The sequence below is a fragment of the Aethina tumida genome, chromosome 6, assembly GCF_024364675.1.
Source record: "Aethina tumida isolate Nest 87 chromosome 6, icAetTumi1.1, whole genome shotgun sequence".
NCBI lineage: Eukaryota > Metazoa > Arthropoda > Insecta > Coleoptera > Nitidulidae > Aethina > Aethina tumida.
The window spans coordinates 10,349,175-10,364,386 of NC_065440.1; the positions used below are offsets into that span (position 1 = coordinate 10,349,175).

General features: G+C 25.7%; 1 protein-coding gene across 1 annotated transcript; it reads right to left on the reverse strand.

The window, feature by feature from the left end:
• Window positions 1-4,634: 4,634 nt before the first annotated feature.
• LOC109606662 (zinc finger protein Gfi-1b-like) lies at window positions 4,635-5,883 on the reverse strand. The gene is made up of 2 exons (XM_049969109.1): window positions 4,850-5,883; window positions 4,635-4,782 (listed from the first exon to the last, which is right to left on the reverse strand). The coding sequence occupies exons 1-2, from the start codon at window positions 5,881-5,883 to the stop codon at window positions 4,635-4,637; spliced, it is 1,182 nt and encodes a 393-aa protein (XP_049825066.1).
• Window positions 5,884-15,212: the final 9,329 nt, after the last annotated feature.

Below are 15,212 nucleotides of genomic sequence, written 5' to 3' on the forward strand. Positions count from 1 at the left end.
AGAAAATATTAAAGTTGATACTGAAATAAACTGAACCCTCTGCATCATATTTCAAATAACATTAAAATTAATATTATTAAATGGTCTCTGAAACACATCAAACAATTGGTCAAATGAATTTTAAAAATCTGGATTAAATGCTATTAAATTATAGTTAAGAAAATAATTAATAAAAAAAGGAAGGATTAATAATAACTAATATCATTTAATTTAAATAAAATATAAATAAAGATACTCACCAAGAATCATCAATTATTTTTTCTAGATGAAATAAAGTTCCACAAATTGGATTACAGGGATTGCTCACGTTCATCAGTTGACTAAAAAATAAGAAAAGAAATAAAGACGTATATGAAAAAGCAGATATACAACGTATGGAAACAATTAGTATGGTTAATTTTAAACATTTTACAATTTTAGAGTATACATGTTCATAAATAATTAGGTGGAAATATTCAAAAATAGAGGATATAACAACAATATGAAATGAATTGTTATAATTCGTATTTCTTATAATGAATATACGAATAAAATTATTTTTGTTTAATTAACTCAAGAAATTCGTTCACAGTTAATGGACAATTAATTATTGAATTGATTAAATCATTCATTGAAACATTAATGAAATAAATAAATTACAAACCTCAATAGCAGAGTAGAGTATATCATCATTAATTAAAACAATAATGTAAAACAAACGTCGAGTAACTTCTGGACGACGCTACTTGTGTGCCAGTTTTTAAGGTTGTGTGCAAAATGTTTGAATTTGAAGACTGCGCGGCACACAATGCATAGAAAACCTGACACAATTTGTGTTACCAACGAATTCCGCATTTTGCGCTGTGTACACTGGGTTGTCTATGTTAAAATAGCAAATTTCTCGAATATACTTTTAGTACTATTATTTCTAAATGTTCTACTACATTGATTATATCTAATTCAGATTATTATACTGAATAGAAGGTATATATTATAGAATATTTTTCTAATACCCAAATACATCTAATACACCCCCACCCTGTAAAGGCAAAACAGGTCAGTGAGAAAACAGTGGTGGTACTTATAAATTTAAAAATAGCAAGTAAAAACTAAAGGTTTTCGAAAAACGTCAATAATTATTAGGATTCATTCTGTTGGACGAACTTATCGTCCATCTAATTAACATTGTGTAATAAGTAAATTAACTAGTACATTTTACTGTTTATTCCAGCAGAAAGTCCAGTTCACAATAATATGTGTTTGGAGGACGTAAGTTATGCTTTTGCTATTATTTTTAGAATACGGTCAATTCTCGTTAATTCGTTTATTTGTATTTATTTAATTATAACAATCTAATAATATTTAACCATAGATAGTTCTTTTTGGCGGAGGCATCCCATCATGATCCATTTTCCTTTTCTTGTTTTTTACTTTCTCCTTTACATCCTTTGATGATTTCTCTCTCAATTTGTGAGCTGATAAATCTCCTACACTCAAAGCTGCTTCAAAACTAAATGCAGCAACACCATTCGAGGTGGCGTTGTCCAGTTTCCTGTCATGTTCCCTTGATTTAGATGAATCCTTTGACCGAAACGTCGCCTCTTTTGGTTTAGTGAATTCCTTCGGGTTGGATGATTTAGTTGATCTGAATTCGTCATTCGATTTGTTCCTATCCGTACAATATAAGTTCAGTTTTGACTTCTCTTCCATACTAACTTTGTAGAATTCCTTCATAGGAATAAATTTTTTGTTGACTGGCTTTGAGGGAACCAAACAACTGTATCCAGAAACTGGACGAATCTTCATTTTGTAACCGCAGGAGTTCATTTTATATATTTTTCAGTAATGCGTTTTGTTTTAATATTGCTAAAAATGTTGAATGTGTCCACTATTTAAATGAGATTGTGAATTAACTACCTGTACATGTACCTGTGAATTAATGTCACCTTAATCCTTCATAATGCAAAAAATTGTATGAAAATTATTTTCAACAATACAGTTTTTCTGTAACACCAATTGTTTTGGGTGTATTCTTCGTTTTCCTTTCATCGTCTTCTGGTGCAGATGCAACCTTTAATTTTGCTTGTGTAAATTACAGTTTACTGTTTAACATATGTGTCAATTTCAAAAATTAATTATTATTTTATTAAACAGCATATAATTTTCAGCAAAACCTGTTAAATTAGGTGAATCAATTAATCCCAGTTACCCCAACAGTAATATCATTGGACGTAACAAAATATAAAATTGACATTTTTAAGACTTTTAAAGAATACTTATTGGAAAAGTTATAATCTTGAATATTCTTATTTAAGTGTTTATTCATAAAAATGTTAAATTTTTCAAAATCCAATTAATTCTAAATATTTTTATCGTGTTTTCTTGTACAAATTATAAAAAAGTGATGATATTTGTAAAAAAATGGAAAAGTAACATTTTGAAGAATTTTAAATCTTTTAAGACTTTCAATTTTCTTACAGACCTGTATATTTTTGATGAATTCTATAGACTTTTAGAGATTTCTAATTTTCTTACAGACTCCATTTTTTATGAATTTTAAAGATGATGAACATTTTAATTTTGAAATTTTATTATAAAATGTTTAATTTCTAATTATAAATAATTTTGTTTTTTGTGTCTTCCGAAATTATTCCAAAAAATGTGATATTTGTTTAAAAACTGAGACTTTTTGATGAATTTTAAAGAAGTGAAACCTTCGTAATTTTTAATTTACTTACAGATTTTCATTTTTTACTTGTAAAAGTTTTAAATGTTTTTATCCTTAAAAACTGACATTTTGAAGAATATTAAAGATATAAATATTTTCAGATTTTCAATTTTCATACAGATTTTTATTTATTTTTTGTATATTCTTTATGAATTTTAGAGACGTTTAATATTGTCATATCTTGAAAAATTTCGAAGGAATGTTTATCTTAAATGATTCTTGTTTGCTGTTAAAATTATTTAAAAATGAAAATTTGACATTTTAAAAACTTTTTATAGAATATAGACAAATAATTTTGTCTGTAGTGTCTGTCGAAATTATTGGAAAAAATGATGATATTTGTTTAAAAATATTATCATTGACTTTTTTAAAAATGTAAAACTTATATTATATATTTATATTTTTACAGATATTAAATTTAATTTTAAATATGTTCTTAACAAACATTTCAAATTTTGAAAGAAATGTTTGATTTAATCTGTTTTTATTTGTTGAAATTATTCCAATTCCAATTTAATGAATTATAAAAATATATAACTTGAAATTAACAATTTACTTTCAGATTTTCATATTTGACAAATATTTTTAACGAAATTTAAAAATGCTTTTCTAGAAAAATGTCAAATTTTAAACATTTCAACTTGGAAATTTTGTTATGAAATGTCATATAATTGTTATAAAGAATTTTGTTTCTCGAAATTATTCCAAAAAATGTGATATTTGTTTAAAAAGTATAACATTGACTTTTTGATGAGTTTTAAAGAAGTAAAACCTTCGTAATTTCCAATTTATTTACAGATTTTCATATTTTCACAGATATTAAAGTTAATTTTAAAGATGATTTTAACAAACATGTCAAATTTTGAAAGAAATGTTTAATTTAAAATGTTTTCCTTTGTTGTTCTGTCGAAATTATTCCAAAAAAATGTGATATTTGTTTTAAAAATGTAATCTTTTGAGATTTTCAATTTTCTTACAGATTTTTATTTATTTTATGTATAATTTTATGAATTTTAAAGATGTCCTTAAATATTTCAATTTTGAAATTTTTTTATAAAATGCCTAATTATAAATAATTTTGTCTTTTGTTTAAAATTATTATTATTAATGACTTTTTGATGAATTGTAAAGATTTTTATATTTTCACAACTATTAAACTTAAGTTAAAGAAGAATGTGATATTTGTTTAAAAATATTAACATTGATTTTAAAGAAGTAAAACTAAATTTACAATTTACCAATTTTCATATTTTCATAGGTATTAAAACTCATTTTAAAGGTTTTATTTTTAAAAATGTCAAATCTTGAAAATTTTTGGAAAAATGTTATTTAAATTTATTTGTTTTTTAAATTTTTAATTTACTTACAGATTTTTATGACTTATAAAAATAATAATTTTAAATGTTTTTATCATTCGTATCTACAGAAATTATAAAAAAATAATACTTTGACGATATTTGATGATTTCGGTATTTGACATTTTCGATTTTCAAATTTTGAAAAATTTCGAAAAAATATAAAATTTTAAATGCTCTTTGTTTGTTGTTAAAATTATTTAAAAATAAAAATTATTCCAAAAAATGTAATATATTTTTAATATTGACGAATTTTAAAAAAGTAAAACTTCTAAAGTTACTTAACTTATTTTCAATTTTTTAGTCAGTAAAGCTATTTTTGTGAAATTTTGAATGTTTATTTTTAAAAATTTGTTGTATTTGTCTGTATTTGTAAAATCTGATATTTACTTAAATATGAAGTTGTCCTTTCATATTTTTAAGCCTTAACTTACCCCAAAATGGCTTTATATATAACATATAAAATTGGATGGGTTGAATATATTGTTCAACAATTATAAATAAATTTAATAATTAAGTGTAAGTCAATTTGTTTATTTATGTAAGCCAATGTATTAACAATCTAATAATATTTAACCGCAGATACTTCGTTTTGCCAGGAGACATCCCATAATGATCCAATTTCCCTTCTTGTAGCTTACTTTCTCCTTTATACCCTTTGATGTTTCCTCTCTCGAATTGTGGGCTGATAAAACTCCTGGACACAAAGCTGCTTCGAAGCTAAACGCATCGGTAACACCATCCGAGGTGCTATTGCCCGAATTGCGTCACAATCCATCGTAATTACTCGCTGAAAGGTGGTGAATGAGGCCTTAATTTGCACCCCTCGAGATGCTTTGCCAAGTGATCCTTCCTCACGAACCCTTTATGACAAAAATCACACCTCGAAGGGAATTGGTGATTGTGCACAGAAATGATATGCTTGTTCAAGTCGCACTTGACAGTGTACGACTTGGAGCACAAATTACACTGGTGTGGCTTGACGCTGGTGTGCTTCATGACATGGTTGTCCAACTTTTCTTGGTTGTTGAACCTCTTGCCACACAAATTGCACCTAAATATCCTTGTTTCGTCGTGCATGGCGTTGATGTGTTGAGTTCTGTGGCACATTCTATCAAAACGTTTGCCGCAGAATTGACACGAGAACTTCTTTTGTTGTATAGTCACTTGTTTCACACTATTTTCGCTCTCGTCTATCGGGAGTACGCGCACCTGAATTGGGATGGTATAACCTGGCTGATGCTGCCAGTACGCCAGTGGTACTTGATGTGGAGGAAGAGCCACACTTGGCTGTTGTTCTTGATAAAGAACTGTGTGTAGCATCTCATCTTGAGGAGATGTATATGTTTGGGACTCCTCTTGAGGAGGAGTATATAACTGTGACTCCTCTTGAGGAGGAGTATATAACTGTGACTCCTCTTGAGGAGGAGTATATAACTGTGACTCCTCTTGAGGAGGAGTATATAACTGTGACTCCTCTTGAGGAGGAGTATATAACTGTGACTCCTCTTGAGGAGGAGTATACAACTGTGACTCCACTTGAGGAGGAGTATATGAAAGATGTTCCTGTTGAAAACCTTGTTGCTCTGAAGTAACTTGTTGATATATGGCCGCTTGTTGATTTATAACTGCCTCTAACTCCAAAGAAGCTTGTTGCCTTAAAGCAGCTTGTTGGTCTATATCCGTTTGATCTACACCAACGTCTTCGGCCAGTTGACAAAAATTAACGGTGATGGGGGCAGATCTCGGTCCTCTGTTAAGGGTTGTTGGAACAGTGTTCAAATCATCGCACTGATTTGACAGAAAATCATAAAAATTCATCTTACTTTCCATGTCAGATATTTAGTCTTGATAATATGCTTGGTGAGGTTGTTAGTGAGGATAAGATTTTGATTTGCAATTTTTATACAGTGTTAATGTTACCTGAATTTAGTGAAAATATTTTATTATATTACTAATTTCAGATTAGATTTATATTAATTCACAAGTATAAAATTAAATATTTAATTAAATTACTTGACCTACCTACGATTAACAACAAGGGATGGCTGAGGAAATTTTGATAATTTCAAAAGACTAATCCTGTGTATCTTTATTTGGCAACCAAAGAGGGGTGTGAAAATTTTATTCGCCTCATTGGTTTCAGTTAATTAGAAGACGTAATAGATATAGTGTTTGATAAAAAGTACAGCCATTTGAGGTAGGTTAGTATAAATGGACAACTTTTTGCCAGTCTGGCTTAATTTTTCATTTTTAAGCAAATATCATGAAAATATCACAAGTGTGACAAATACAGCAAACATGTTAATATTTTTAAACAAATTTCACATTATTTTAGAATAATTTCGACAGACACAAGTTCGAAAAAATATTCTTCAGAAATTTTCAAAATTTGACATATTTAGAAAAAAAAATTAAAATTAGTTTTAATATTTATGAAAATTTAAAAATTTGTAAGTAAATTTATTTCTTTAAAATTCATCAAAAACAATGTTAATATTTTTAAACAAATATCAGATTTATTGGAATAATTTAAACAAATAAAAACATTTTAAATTAAACATTTCTTTCAAAATTTGACATGTTTGTTAAAAACATATTTAAAATTAACTTTAATATCTGTGAAAGTATGAAAATCTGTAAGTAAATTGAAATTACGAAAGTTTTGTTTTCAACAAACATCTTTAAATTTAACTTCAATATATGTGAAAAAATGAAAAACAATGTTAATATTTTTAAACAAATATCACATTTTTTGGAATAATTTCGAGAGACACAAAAGACAAAATTATTTATAATTAGACATTTTATAACAAAATTATTTATTGAAAACTGAAATGTTTAAAGACATCTTTAAAATTCATAAAAAATGAATGTTTGTAAGAAAATTGGGAATCTGGAACATTTTTTTAAATTTTCAAAATTTGACATTTTTAAACGCCTTTAGAATTCATCAAAAATATACAGGTCTGTAAGAAAATTGAAAGTCTCAAAAGTTTATTTTGTAAATATCATCAAAATATATGTATATAACGAAATACCACATTTTTTAAATAATTTAAACATATCACATTTTTGGAACAATTTCGAGAGCCACAAAAGACAAAATTATTTATAATTAGACATTTTATAACAAAATTTCAAAATTGAAATGTTTAAAGACATCTTTAAAATTCACAAAAAATGAATGTTTGTAAGAAAATTGGAAATCTGGAACGTTTTTTTAAATGTTCAAAATTTGACATTTAGAATTCATCAAAATTCTCAAAAAGTTAATGATAATATTTTTAAACAAATATCACAATTTTTGGAATAATTTCGACAGAAACTATAGACAAAATTATTTATAATTAGCCATTCTATAAAAATTTTTAAAATGTCAAAATTTTAATTTTTAAATAATTTTAACACCAAACAAAAAGCATTTAAAATTAAACATTTTTTCGAAATTTTTCAAAATTTGACATTTTAAACGTTTTTAAAATTCATGAAAAATATACATAAAATAAATACAAAATCTGTATGAAGATTGAAGATTGAAAATCTCAAAAAATTTATCTTTTAAAATGCCAGTTTTTAATTTTTAAGCAAATATCATCAAAGTATTATTTTCTTTATAATTTCTATAGAAACAAAGGATAAAAACATTTAAAATCGTTATTTTTATAAGTAAAAAATAAAAATTTGTAAGTAAATTAAAAATTTCATAGAAAAATCAATGTTATTCTTCCAAATTTGACATGTTTGTTAAAAACATCTTTAAAATTAATTTTAATATCAGTGAAAAGTAAGTAAATTGAAAATTACGAAAGTTTTACTTTTTTAAACTTCATGAAAAAGACAACTTTTATAAATAAATATCACATTTTTGGAATATTTTCGAGGTATACAAAAGAAAAAAATATTTATAATTAGACGTTTTATAACAAAATTTCAATATTGAAATGTTTAGAGACACCTATAAAATTCATAAAAAATGAAAGTCTGTAAGAAAATTGTTTCAAAAGTCTCAAAATATTATATTTTTAAAATTCTTCCAAATGTTACTTCCATTTTTTAACAAATATCATCAAAATATTACTTTTTTATAATTTCTACAAGTAAACACGATAAAACATTTAGAATTAATCAGCTTTTTGAAAATTTTCATCATTTAACGTTTTTATAAATAAATACTTAAAATAAGAATATTCAAGATTATAATTTTTTCCAAAAAGTTTTTTTTAAACGTCTTAAAAATGTCAATTTTTCTTTTTGTTATATCCAACGATATTACTGTTGAGATAACCGGAAACCGGAAGTACCTAATTCACCTAATTTAACAGATTGTGTTGTAGATGTTCCTCATGAAAATTAAATGCTGTTTAACAAAAATAATAATTAATTTTTAAAATTGGTACAGATAGAAAACTGTACAAGCAAAATTAAAGGTTGCATATGCACTAGATTTTTTTTTATTTTTCAAAATTTGATACAATACAATTCTGTAAGAAAATTGAAAGTGTCAAAAGACTTATATCTTTAAAATTCTCCAAAATGTTAGTTTTCCATTTTTAGCAAATATCAAAATATCACTAAATAATATAAATAAAAACATAAAACAAGAATATTCAGGATTATAATTTTTTTCCAAAATGTCCAAAAAAATGTCAATTTTTCATTTTGTTACATCCAACGATATTACTGTTGAGGTAACCGGAAGTACTTGGTTCACCTAATTTAACAGGTTGTGTTGTAGATGTTCTTCATGAAAATTATATGTTGTTTAATAAAATAATATTTAATTTTTGATATTGATAAAAATGTTCTACAGAAGCAAAATTAATTATGTATCAATTAATAACATTTTCAAAAATTAGGATTAAAATTAATAATAAACAAACTAAGAAGCTACCAATGGGTAACCACCAAGCCAATTTTATGTGACACACCTGTTGAAAAATAGAATTTTTGACAACATACTTATTAGCATCTATATTGCAGTACTTGATATTTTACTGCGTTCACACTGCCATTAATAAATTCAAAGGACCCTAATCCTGTGGTCGTCGTACAACCCTAAATCATAACTCCTTTGTTAAACTTTTACGGTGCGTCATTGTGTGAAGCCTCATGTTTATTACAACCTTATAAAACTTAAATCCACACTCGACCTATATGATAATCTAAAACATAAAAGGCAGTGGCTCTCTCTAAATGAATCACCATAAAGGCGTTTCTGTGTGTTTAGTGGAGTATGCAGACTTTTATTGTGGACAACTGAGTCAAGCGTGTAACAAAGCTAGAAAACATTTATTAAATTAAATTAATTAATTAAAAAATTCAATAAGTTACTCCTATGTGAAATCTTAGAGAATTGTGAGCCTGTTCTTTTTATTCATGTTTTTACAACATTGATAAATTTAGTTAATGAATTGATTTTTACATTATTGAAAATATTTTAAAGTACAATGGTTTTTTCTTATACAAACAATATCGGTATTGTAATTGATTTGAAATAATTTATTGTACTGTATTTTGAATTGCAATAAAGTTTTTAGGCCAAGTACATTATTATTTAGATTAGGGTTGTTTATAGAAAAATTCTTAAATTAGTTTGGCAACAATGTTTAGAAAAGGAACATTTCTTTAGTTCATCTGATTGGTTGAAGTAGGATTGTTGTAGGGGACATTCTGATTCTTCAGGGGCTTAAGTCACCACCTACTTCACCCCCTTCCTGGAATCCGAGTTTATCAAAACTCATTTATTTCATTTATTTTGCTAGATTTACCCGAATTTTTCAAGTGTCAACACCGACCTTTTTGCTGTGTTTAAGATAATTTTAAATCATTCAATTTCCATATTTTTATTTATTTTTTTGTTTTTCTTATCTATACATCTATACATCTATACATATAAAAAAAATTGGAGTGTCTGAGTATTGAGTGTAATACATCACATTAGTTGAAAAAGATCTGTTCAACGAAAACAAAGTTTAGTGACATTGAAATTAATTGTTGAATGAAAATTGTGTAGTCTAACATCATCGATATCTCGTCTATACATATAAATAAAATTGGAGTGTCAATAACATTTTTTGCAATTTTTGTCTCTCTGTCTGTGTGTCTGTTTGTTCCAGCTAATCTCTGGAACGGCTGGACCGATTTTGACGGGACTTTTATTGACAGGTAGCTGATGTAATAAGGAGTAACTTAGGCTACTTTTATTTAAAAAAAATTCTTTTATTTTAGAAAAATAAAGTAATATTGCAATGTCCAAGTACTGTTCAGTACTATGCGCAGCTTACGCGCATGCCTACAATGGGCCGTCACGTCGGGCGCCTCCCACCACTTCTCCCACCAACTATTCATTCATCTTTCATATTTCCACTGATATTCTTGTCTTATCTTAATTGAAAATATTTTGTTACATTTGTACTGCTTTCCTTTTTACATTTAAGATATAATTATAAATAATTATAAATTAAGTAAATTTGTGTTCAATATTCAGATTTACATTGAAATTGATAAATTATTTATAGGTTATTTTATTTAGTTAGTTATGTAGATAGTTGTTTTTTCTAATATTTAGTTATGCCTAAATCTTTTGAGACTTTCAATTTTCTTACAGACCTGTATATTTTTGATGAATTCTAAAGATGGTCAAGTGTGTCAAATTTTAAAGATGTTTTTAAACATTTCAATTTTGAAATTTTATTATAAAATTTCCTATTTCTAATCATAAATAATTTTGTTTAAAAAGTATAACAATTAGACTTTTTGATGAATTTTAAACAAGTGAAACCTTCGTAATTTTCAATTTACTTACAAATTTTCATATTTTCACAGAATTTTTCTCAAAATTAATAAGATTACAAATTTTTATTTTTTACCGTTAAAAACTGACATTTTGAAGAATATTAAAGATAAGATTAATATTTTCAATTTCCATACAGATTTTTATTTATTTTGTGTATATTTTTTATGAATTTTAGAGACGTTTAAAATTGCCAAATTTTGAAAAATTTCAAAAAATGTTTAATTTTAAAAGATTTTTGTGTGCAGTTAAAATTATTTAAAAATGAAAATTTGACATTTTAAAAACTTTTTATATAATGGCTAATTATGAGTAATTTTGTCTGTAGCGTCTGTCGAAATTATTTCAAAAAATATATTGTTTAAAAATATTATCACTGACTTTTTTAAAGATGTAAAACTTTCGCAATTTTTAATTTACTTACATATATTTATATTTTTACAGAAGTTAATTTCTTTCTGTTCTTAACAAACAGTTCAATTTTGAAAGAAATGTTTGATTTAAAACGTTTTTATTTGTTGAAATTATTTCAATTCCAATTTAATTATAAAAATATATAACTTGAAATTAACAATTTACTTTCAGATTTCACAAATATTTTTAATGAAATTTAAAAATGCTTTTCTATATAAATGTTAAATTTTAAACATTTCAACCTTGAAATTTTGTTATAAAATGTTATATAATTGTTATAAATAATTTTGTTTCTCGAAATTATTCCAAAAAATGTGATATTTGTTTAAAAAGTATAACATTGACTTTTTGATGAATTTTAAAGAAATAAAACCTTCGTAATTTCCAATTTATCTACAGATTTTCATATTTTCACAGATATTAAAATTAATTTTAAAGATAATTTTAACAAACGTGTCAAATTTTGAAAGAAATGTTTAATTTAAAATGTTTTTCTTTGTTGTTCTGTCAAAATTATTCCAAAAAATGTTTTAATTTGTTTTAAAAATATAATCTTTTGAGATTTTCAGTTTTCTTACAGATTTTATAAATTTTAAAGATGTCTTTAAACATTTCAATTTTGAAATTTTTTTATAAAATTATTATTAATGACTTTTTGATTTTTATATTTTCACTACTATTAAAGTTAACTTTATTTGTTGAAATTATTCCAAAAAAATGTGATTTTGAAAATTTTTGAAGAAATGTTTCATGTTTTTTAAATTTAAATTTATTTGTTTTTTAAATTTTTAATTTACTTACAGATTTTTATTACTTATAAAAATAATAATTTTAAATGTTTTTATCATTTGTGTCTATAGAAATTATAAAAAAATAATACTTCTCCCATCAACCATTCATTGATAGTTTGATTTGATTTATCTTTCATATCTCCACTGATCTTCTTGTCTTATCTTAATTGAAAATATTTTGTTACATTTTTACTGCTTTCCTTTTTACTTTTAAGAAATAATTATAAATTAAGTACATTTGTGTTCAACGAAACCAATAGTTAGTGATATTGAAATTAATTGTTGAATGAAAATTGTATAGTTTAATATCATCGATATCTTATGTAAAATAAATTGCTCCCTTTAACCTGTTGTAACGAGTCTTTCAAAAAGACCACAAATTAATGAAGTACTGTCTCATCCAGTGATGAGGATGACATCCAAAATGCCATCTCGAGATATGTTACTTAAACACCAATTAATTATCGGTCCGGGATTGACAATTTGCACACTAGATGGCGAAAGATTGTTGATAACGATTCGATTCAATTGAATGCAAAGCAAAGAAGATGAAAGGAAAACAAAGGATACACCCAAATCAACTGGTGTGTTACAAAAAATTGTTAAACATTATAATCTCATTTAATTTTTTGCATTTTGAAGGATTAAGGTGCCATCAATTAACAGGTATCAATATACAGGTAGTTAATTCGCAATTTAATTTAAATAGTGCACACATTAAACATTTTTAATAACACTCAACATAACTCATTACTAAACAGCACCTAAAATGAATTCCTGTGGTTACAAAATGAAGATTCGTCCAGTTTCGGGATACAGTTGTTTGGTTCCCTCAAAACCAGTCAACAAGAAATTTATTCCTTTGAAGGAATTACACAAAGTTAGTATGGAAGAGAAGTCAAAACTGAACATATATTATTCCGATAAGAACAAATCGAAGGAACTCTCTAAAACAAAAGATGCGACATCTCGGTCTAAGTATACATCTAAATCACGGGAACATGACCGGAAATCGGACAATACCTCATCGGTTGGTATGACCGATGGATTTAGCTTCGAAGCAGCTTTGAGTGCAGGAGATTTATCAGTTCACAAATCGAGAGACAAATCATCAAAGGATGTAAAGGAGAAAGTAAACAACAAGAAAAGGAAGATGGATCATGATGGGATGCCTCCGCCAAAAAGAAGTATCTATGGTTAAATATTATTAGATTGTTGTAAATACAGATATAAATAAATCCAAATAAACGAATTGACGAGAATTGACTATCCATTTTATTTATAATTTCAAGCTTTTTCCAAAATATTCCACCCATTCAAATATATAATAGACAACTAAGAATAAATTTCTTAAAGTGCCAAATTAAACATCTATGTAATTAATTCTCCAATTTCATATTGTGAGAATATTACCTCGAAACAGAATAACATATTCATTCATCTAGTGTCCACAATGTGGTCACAACAATGGTCAGGAATATTTAATATGTCTAAAAACTAAAATTATTAATATTAAACGCTTAAAAACATTCCTCTTTTTACACATTCTGGGTCTGAAATATACGATTTCAGGTGAAATTAATCATTTAAAATAATTTTGTATTTTTATTATTTATTTAAATTAATTTCCGATTAAAGAATTTCTAAATTAGAAAACGGGAGACGCCATCATAAGTGTGCACTAAGCTACTGACGTGCTCATCTTCATACTGAAACAATTATGGTTGAGTACATAGTAAAATTTATGAGAACTGTCTAAACATATATGTACAAAACTGCATTTATTATATTGTGTATTGTATAATAAGTATTAAATTAAGCTATAAAAAGTAAACAGATAGTTTTATTATATTATTATAGTATAATAGTATTATTATATATACAAACACCAAAAAGATATATAATTGGTGTTTCGTACGTAAACAAATAGAAGTATGGGACTTTCTGTCAACTGGGCCATCTTTAAATGAAGCTTTCTTTAAATACTAAAACAATAATGAAGGTTAATAAACAATGTATAGCAATAAATCATATTTTATGTTACCTTATGAGATTGACTTGTTTCACAATTTCATTTAAATAGTACACACATTCATCTTTTCTAACAAGATTAAAACAAAACGTATTATTGAACAGTATATAAAATGAATTCCTGTGGTTACAAAATGAAGATTCGTCCAGTTTCGGGATACAGTTGTTTGGTTCCCTCAAAACCAGTCAACAAAAAATTTATTCCTATGAAGGAATTATACAAAGTTATCATGGAAGAGAAGTCAAAACTGAACTTCTTCAGGGGTCATATTAATGTTGACATTATTTATTTCTAAAAATAATACATTTATACATCACTTAAATGTTGAAATAAAAAATGGATATTGTATAAATAAATAGTATTTGGTTGTTTTTTTCCTTACCTTTTTCCTGTGCCGGGTTTGATAAATCGGTTAGTGAAATATTAAATATTTCTTTATAGTTGAAGCGTCTAGTCTATATTATAAGAATAAATAAGTTTTTGATGTTTTATCTCTAAAATTTGTAACACTTGTTTTATAAGTTTTTACTTCTCAAGATATTAGGTTAAAGTATAATATATTGTATCAATTAATTTAAATTACCTTCAAGCATACAACCGTGACATTTTGAATTATCATCAGGAGGATGAGCTGAAAATTAATTAAATTATGTATTAATTAATAACTATGTTAAAATAAGTGGGTACTTACAGTGAATATAATTCCCAAGTAATCTATGGCCAGGAATATTTTCAATATGTGTAAAAACTAAAATTATAATGATATTAAACGTTTTATCTAATGTTTTAAAACATTCCTTTTTTTTACCTTGATTTCCACATTCAGCACAAACAAGTTCGTATGTCTGAACACATTCCGGGTCTGAAATATAGAAAAACAATTACAGGTGAAATTAATCATTTAAAATAATTATAATATATATGGTTAAAGAAGAATTAAAATAAAAATGGGAGACGCCATCATAAGTGTGGACTAAGCTACTGACGTCATCTGTGCTCCTTTTCCTATTGAAGCGAGTATGGCTGAGTACACATTAAAATTTATGAGAACTGTATAAATCATGTATGCATTTACTCCAACGGTATTACTGTTGGGGTAACCGGAAGTACTTGGTTC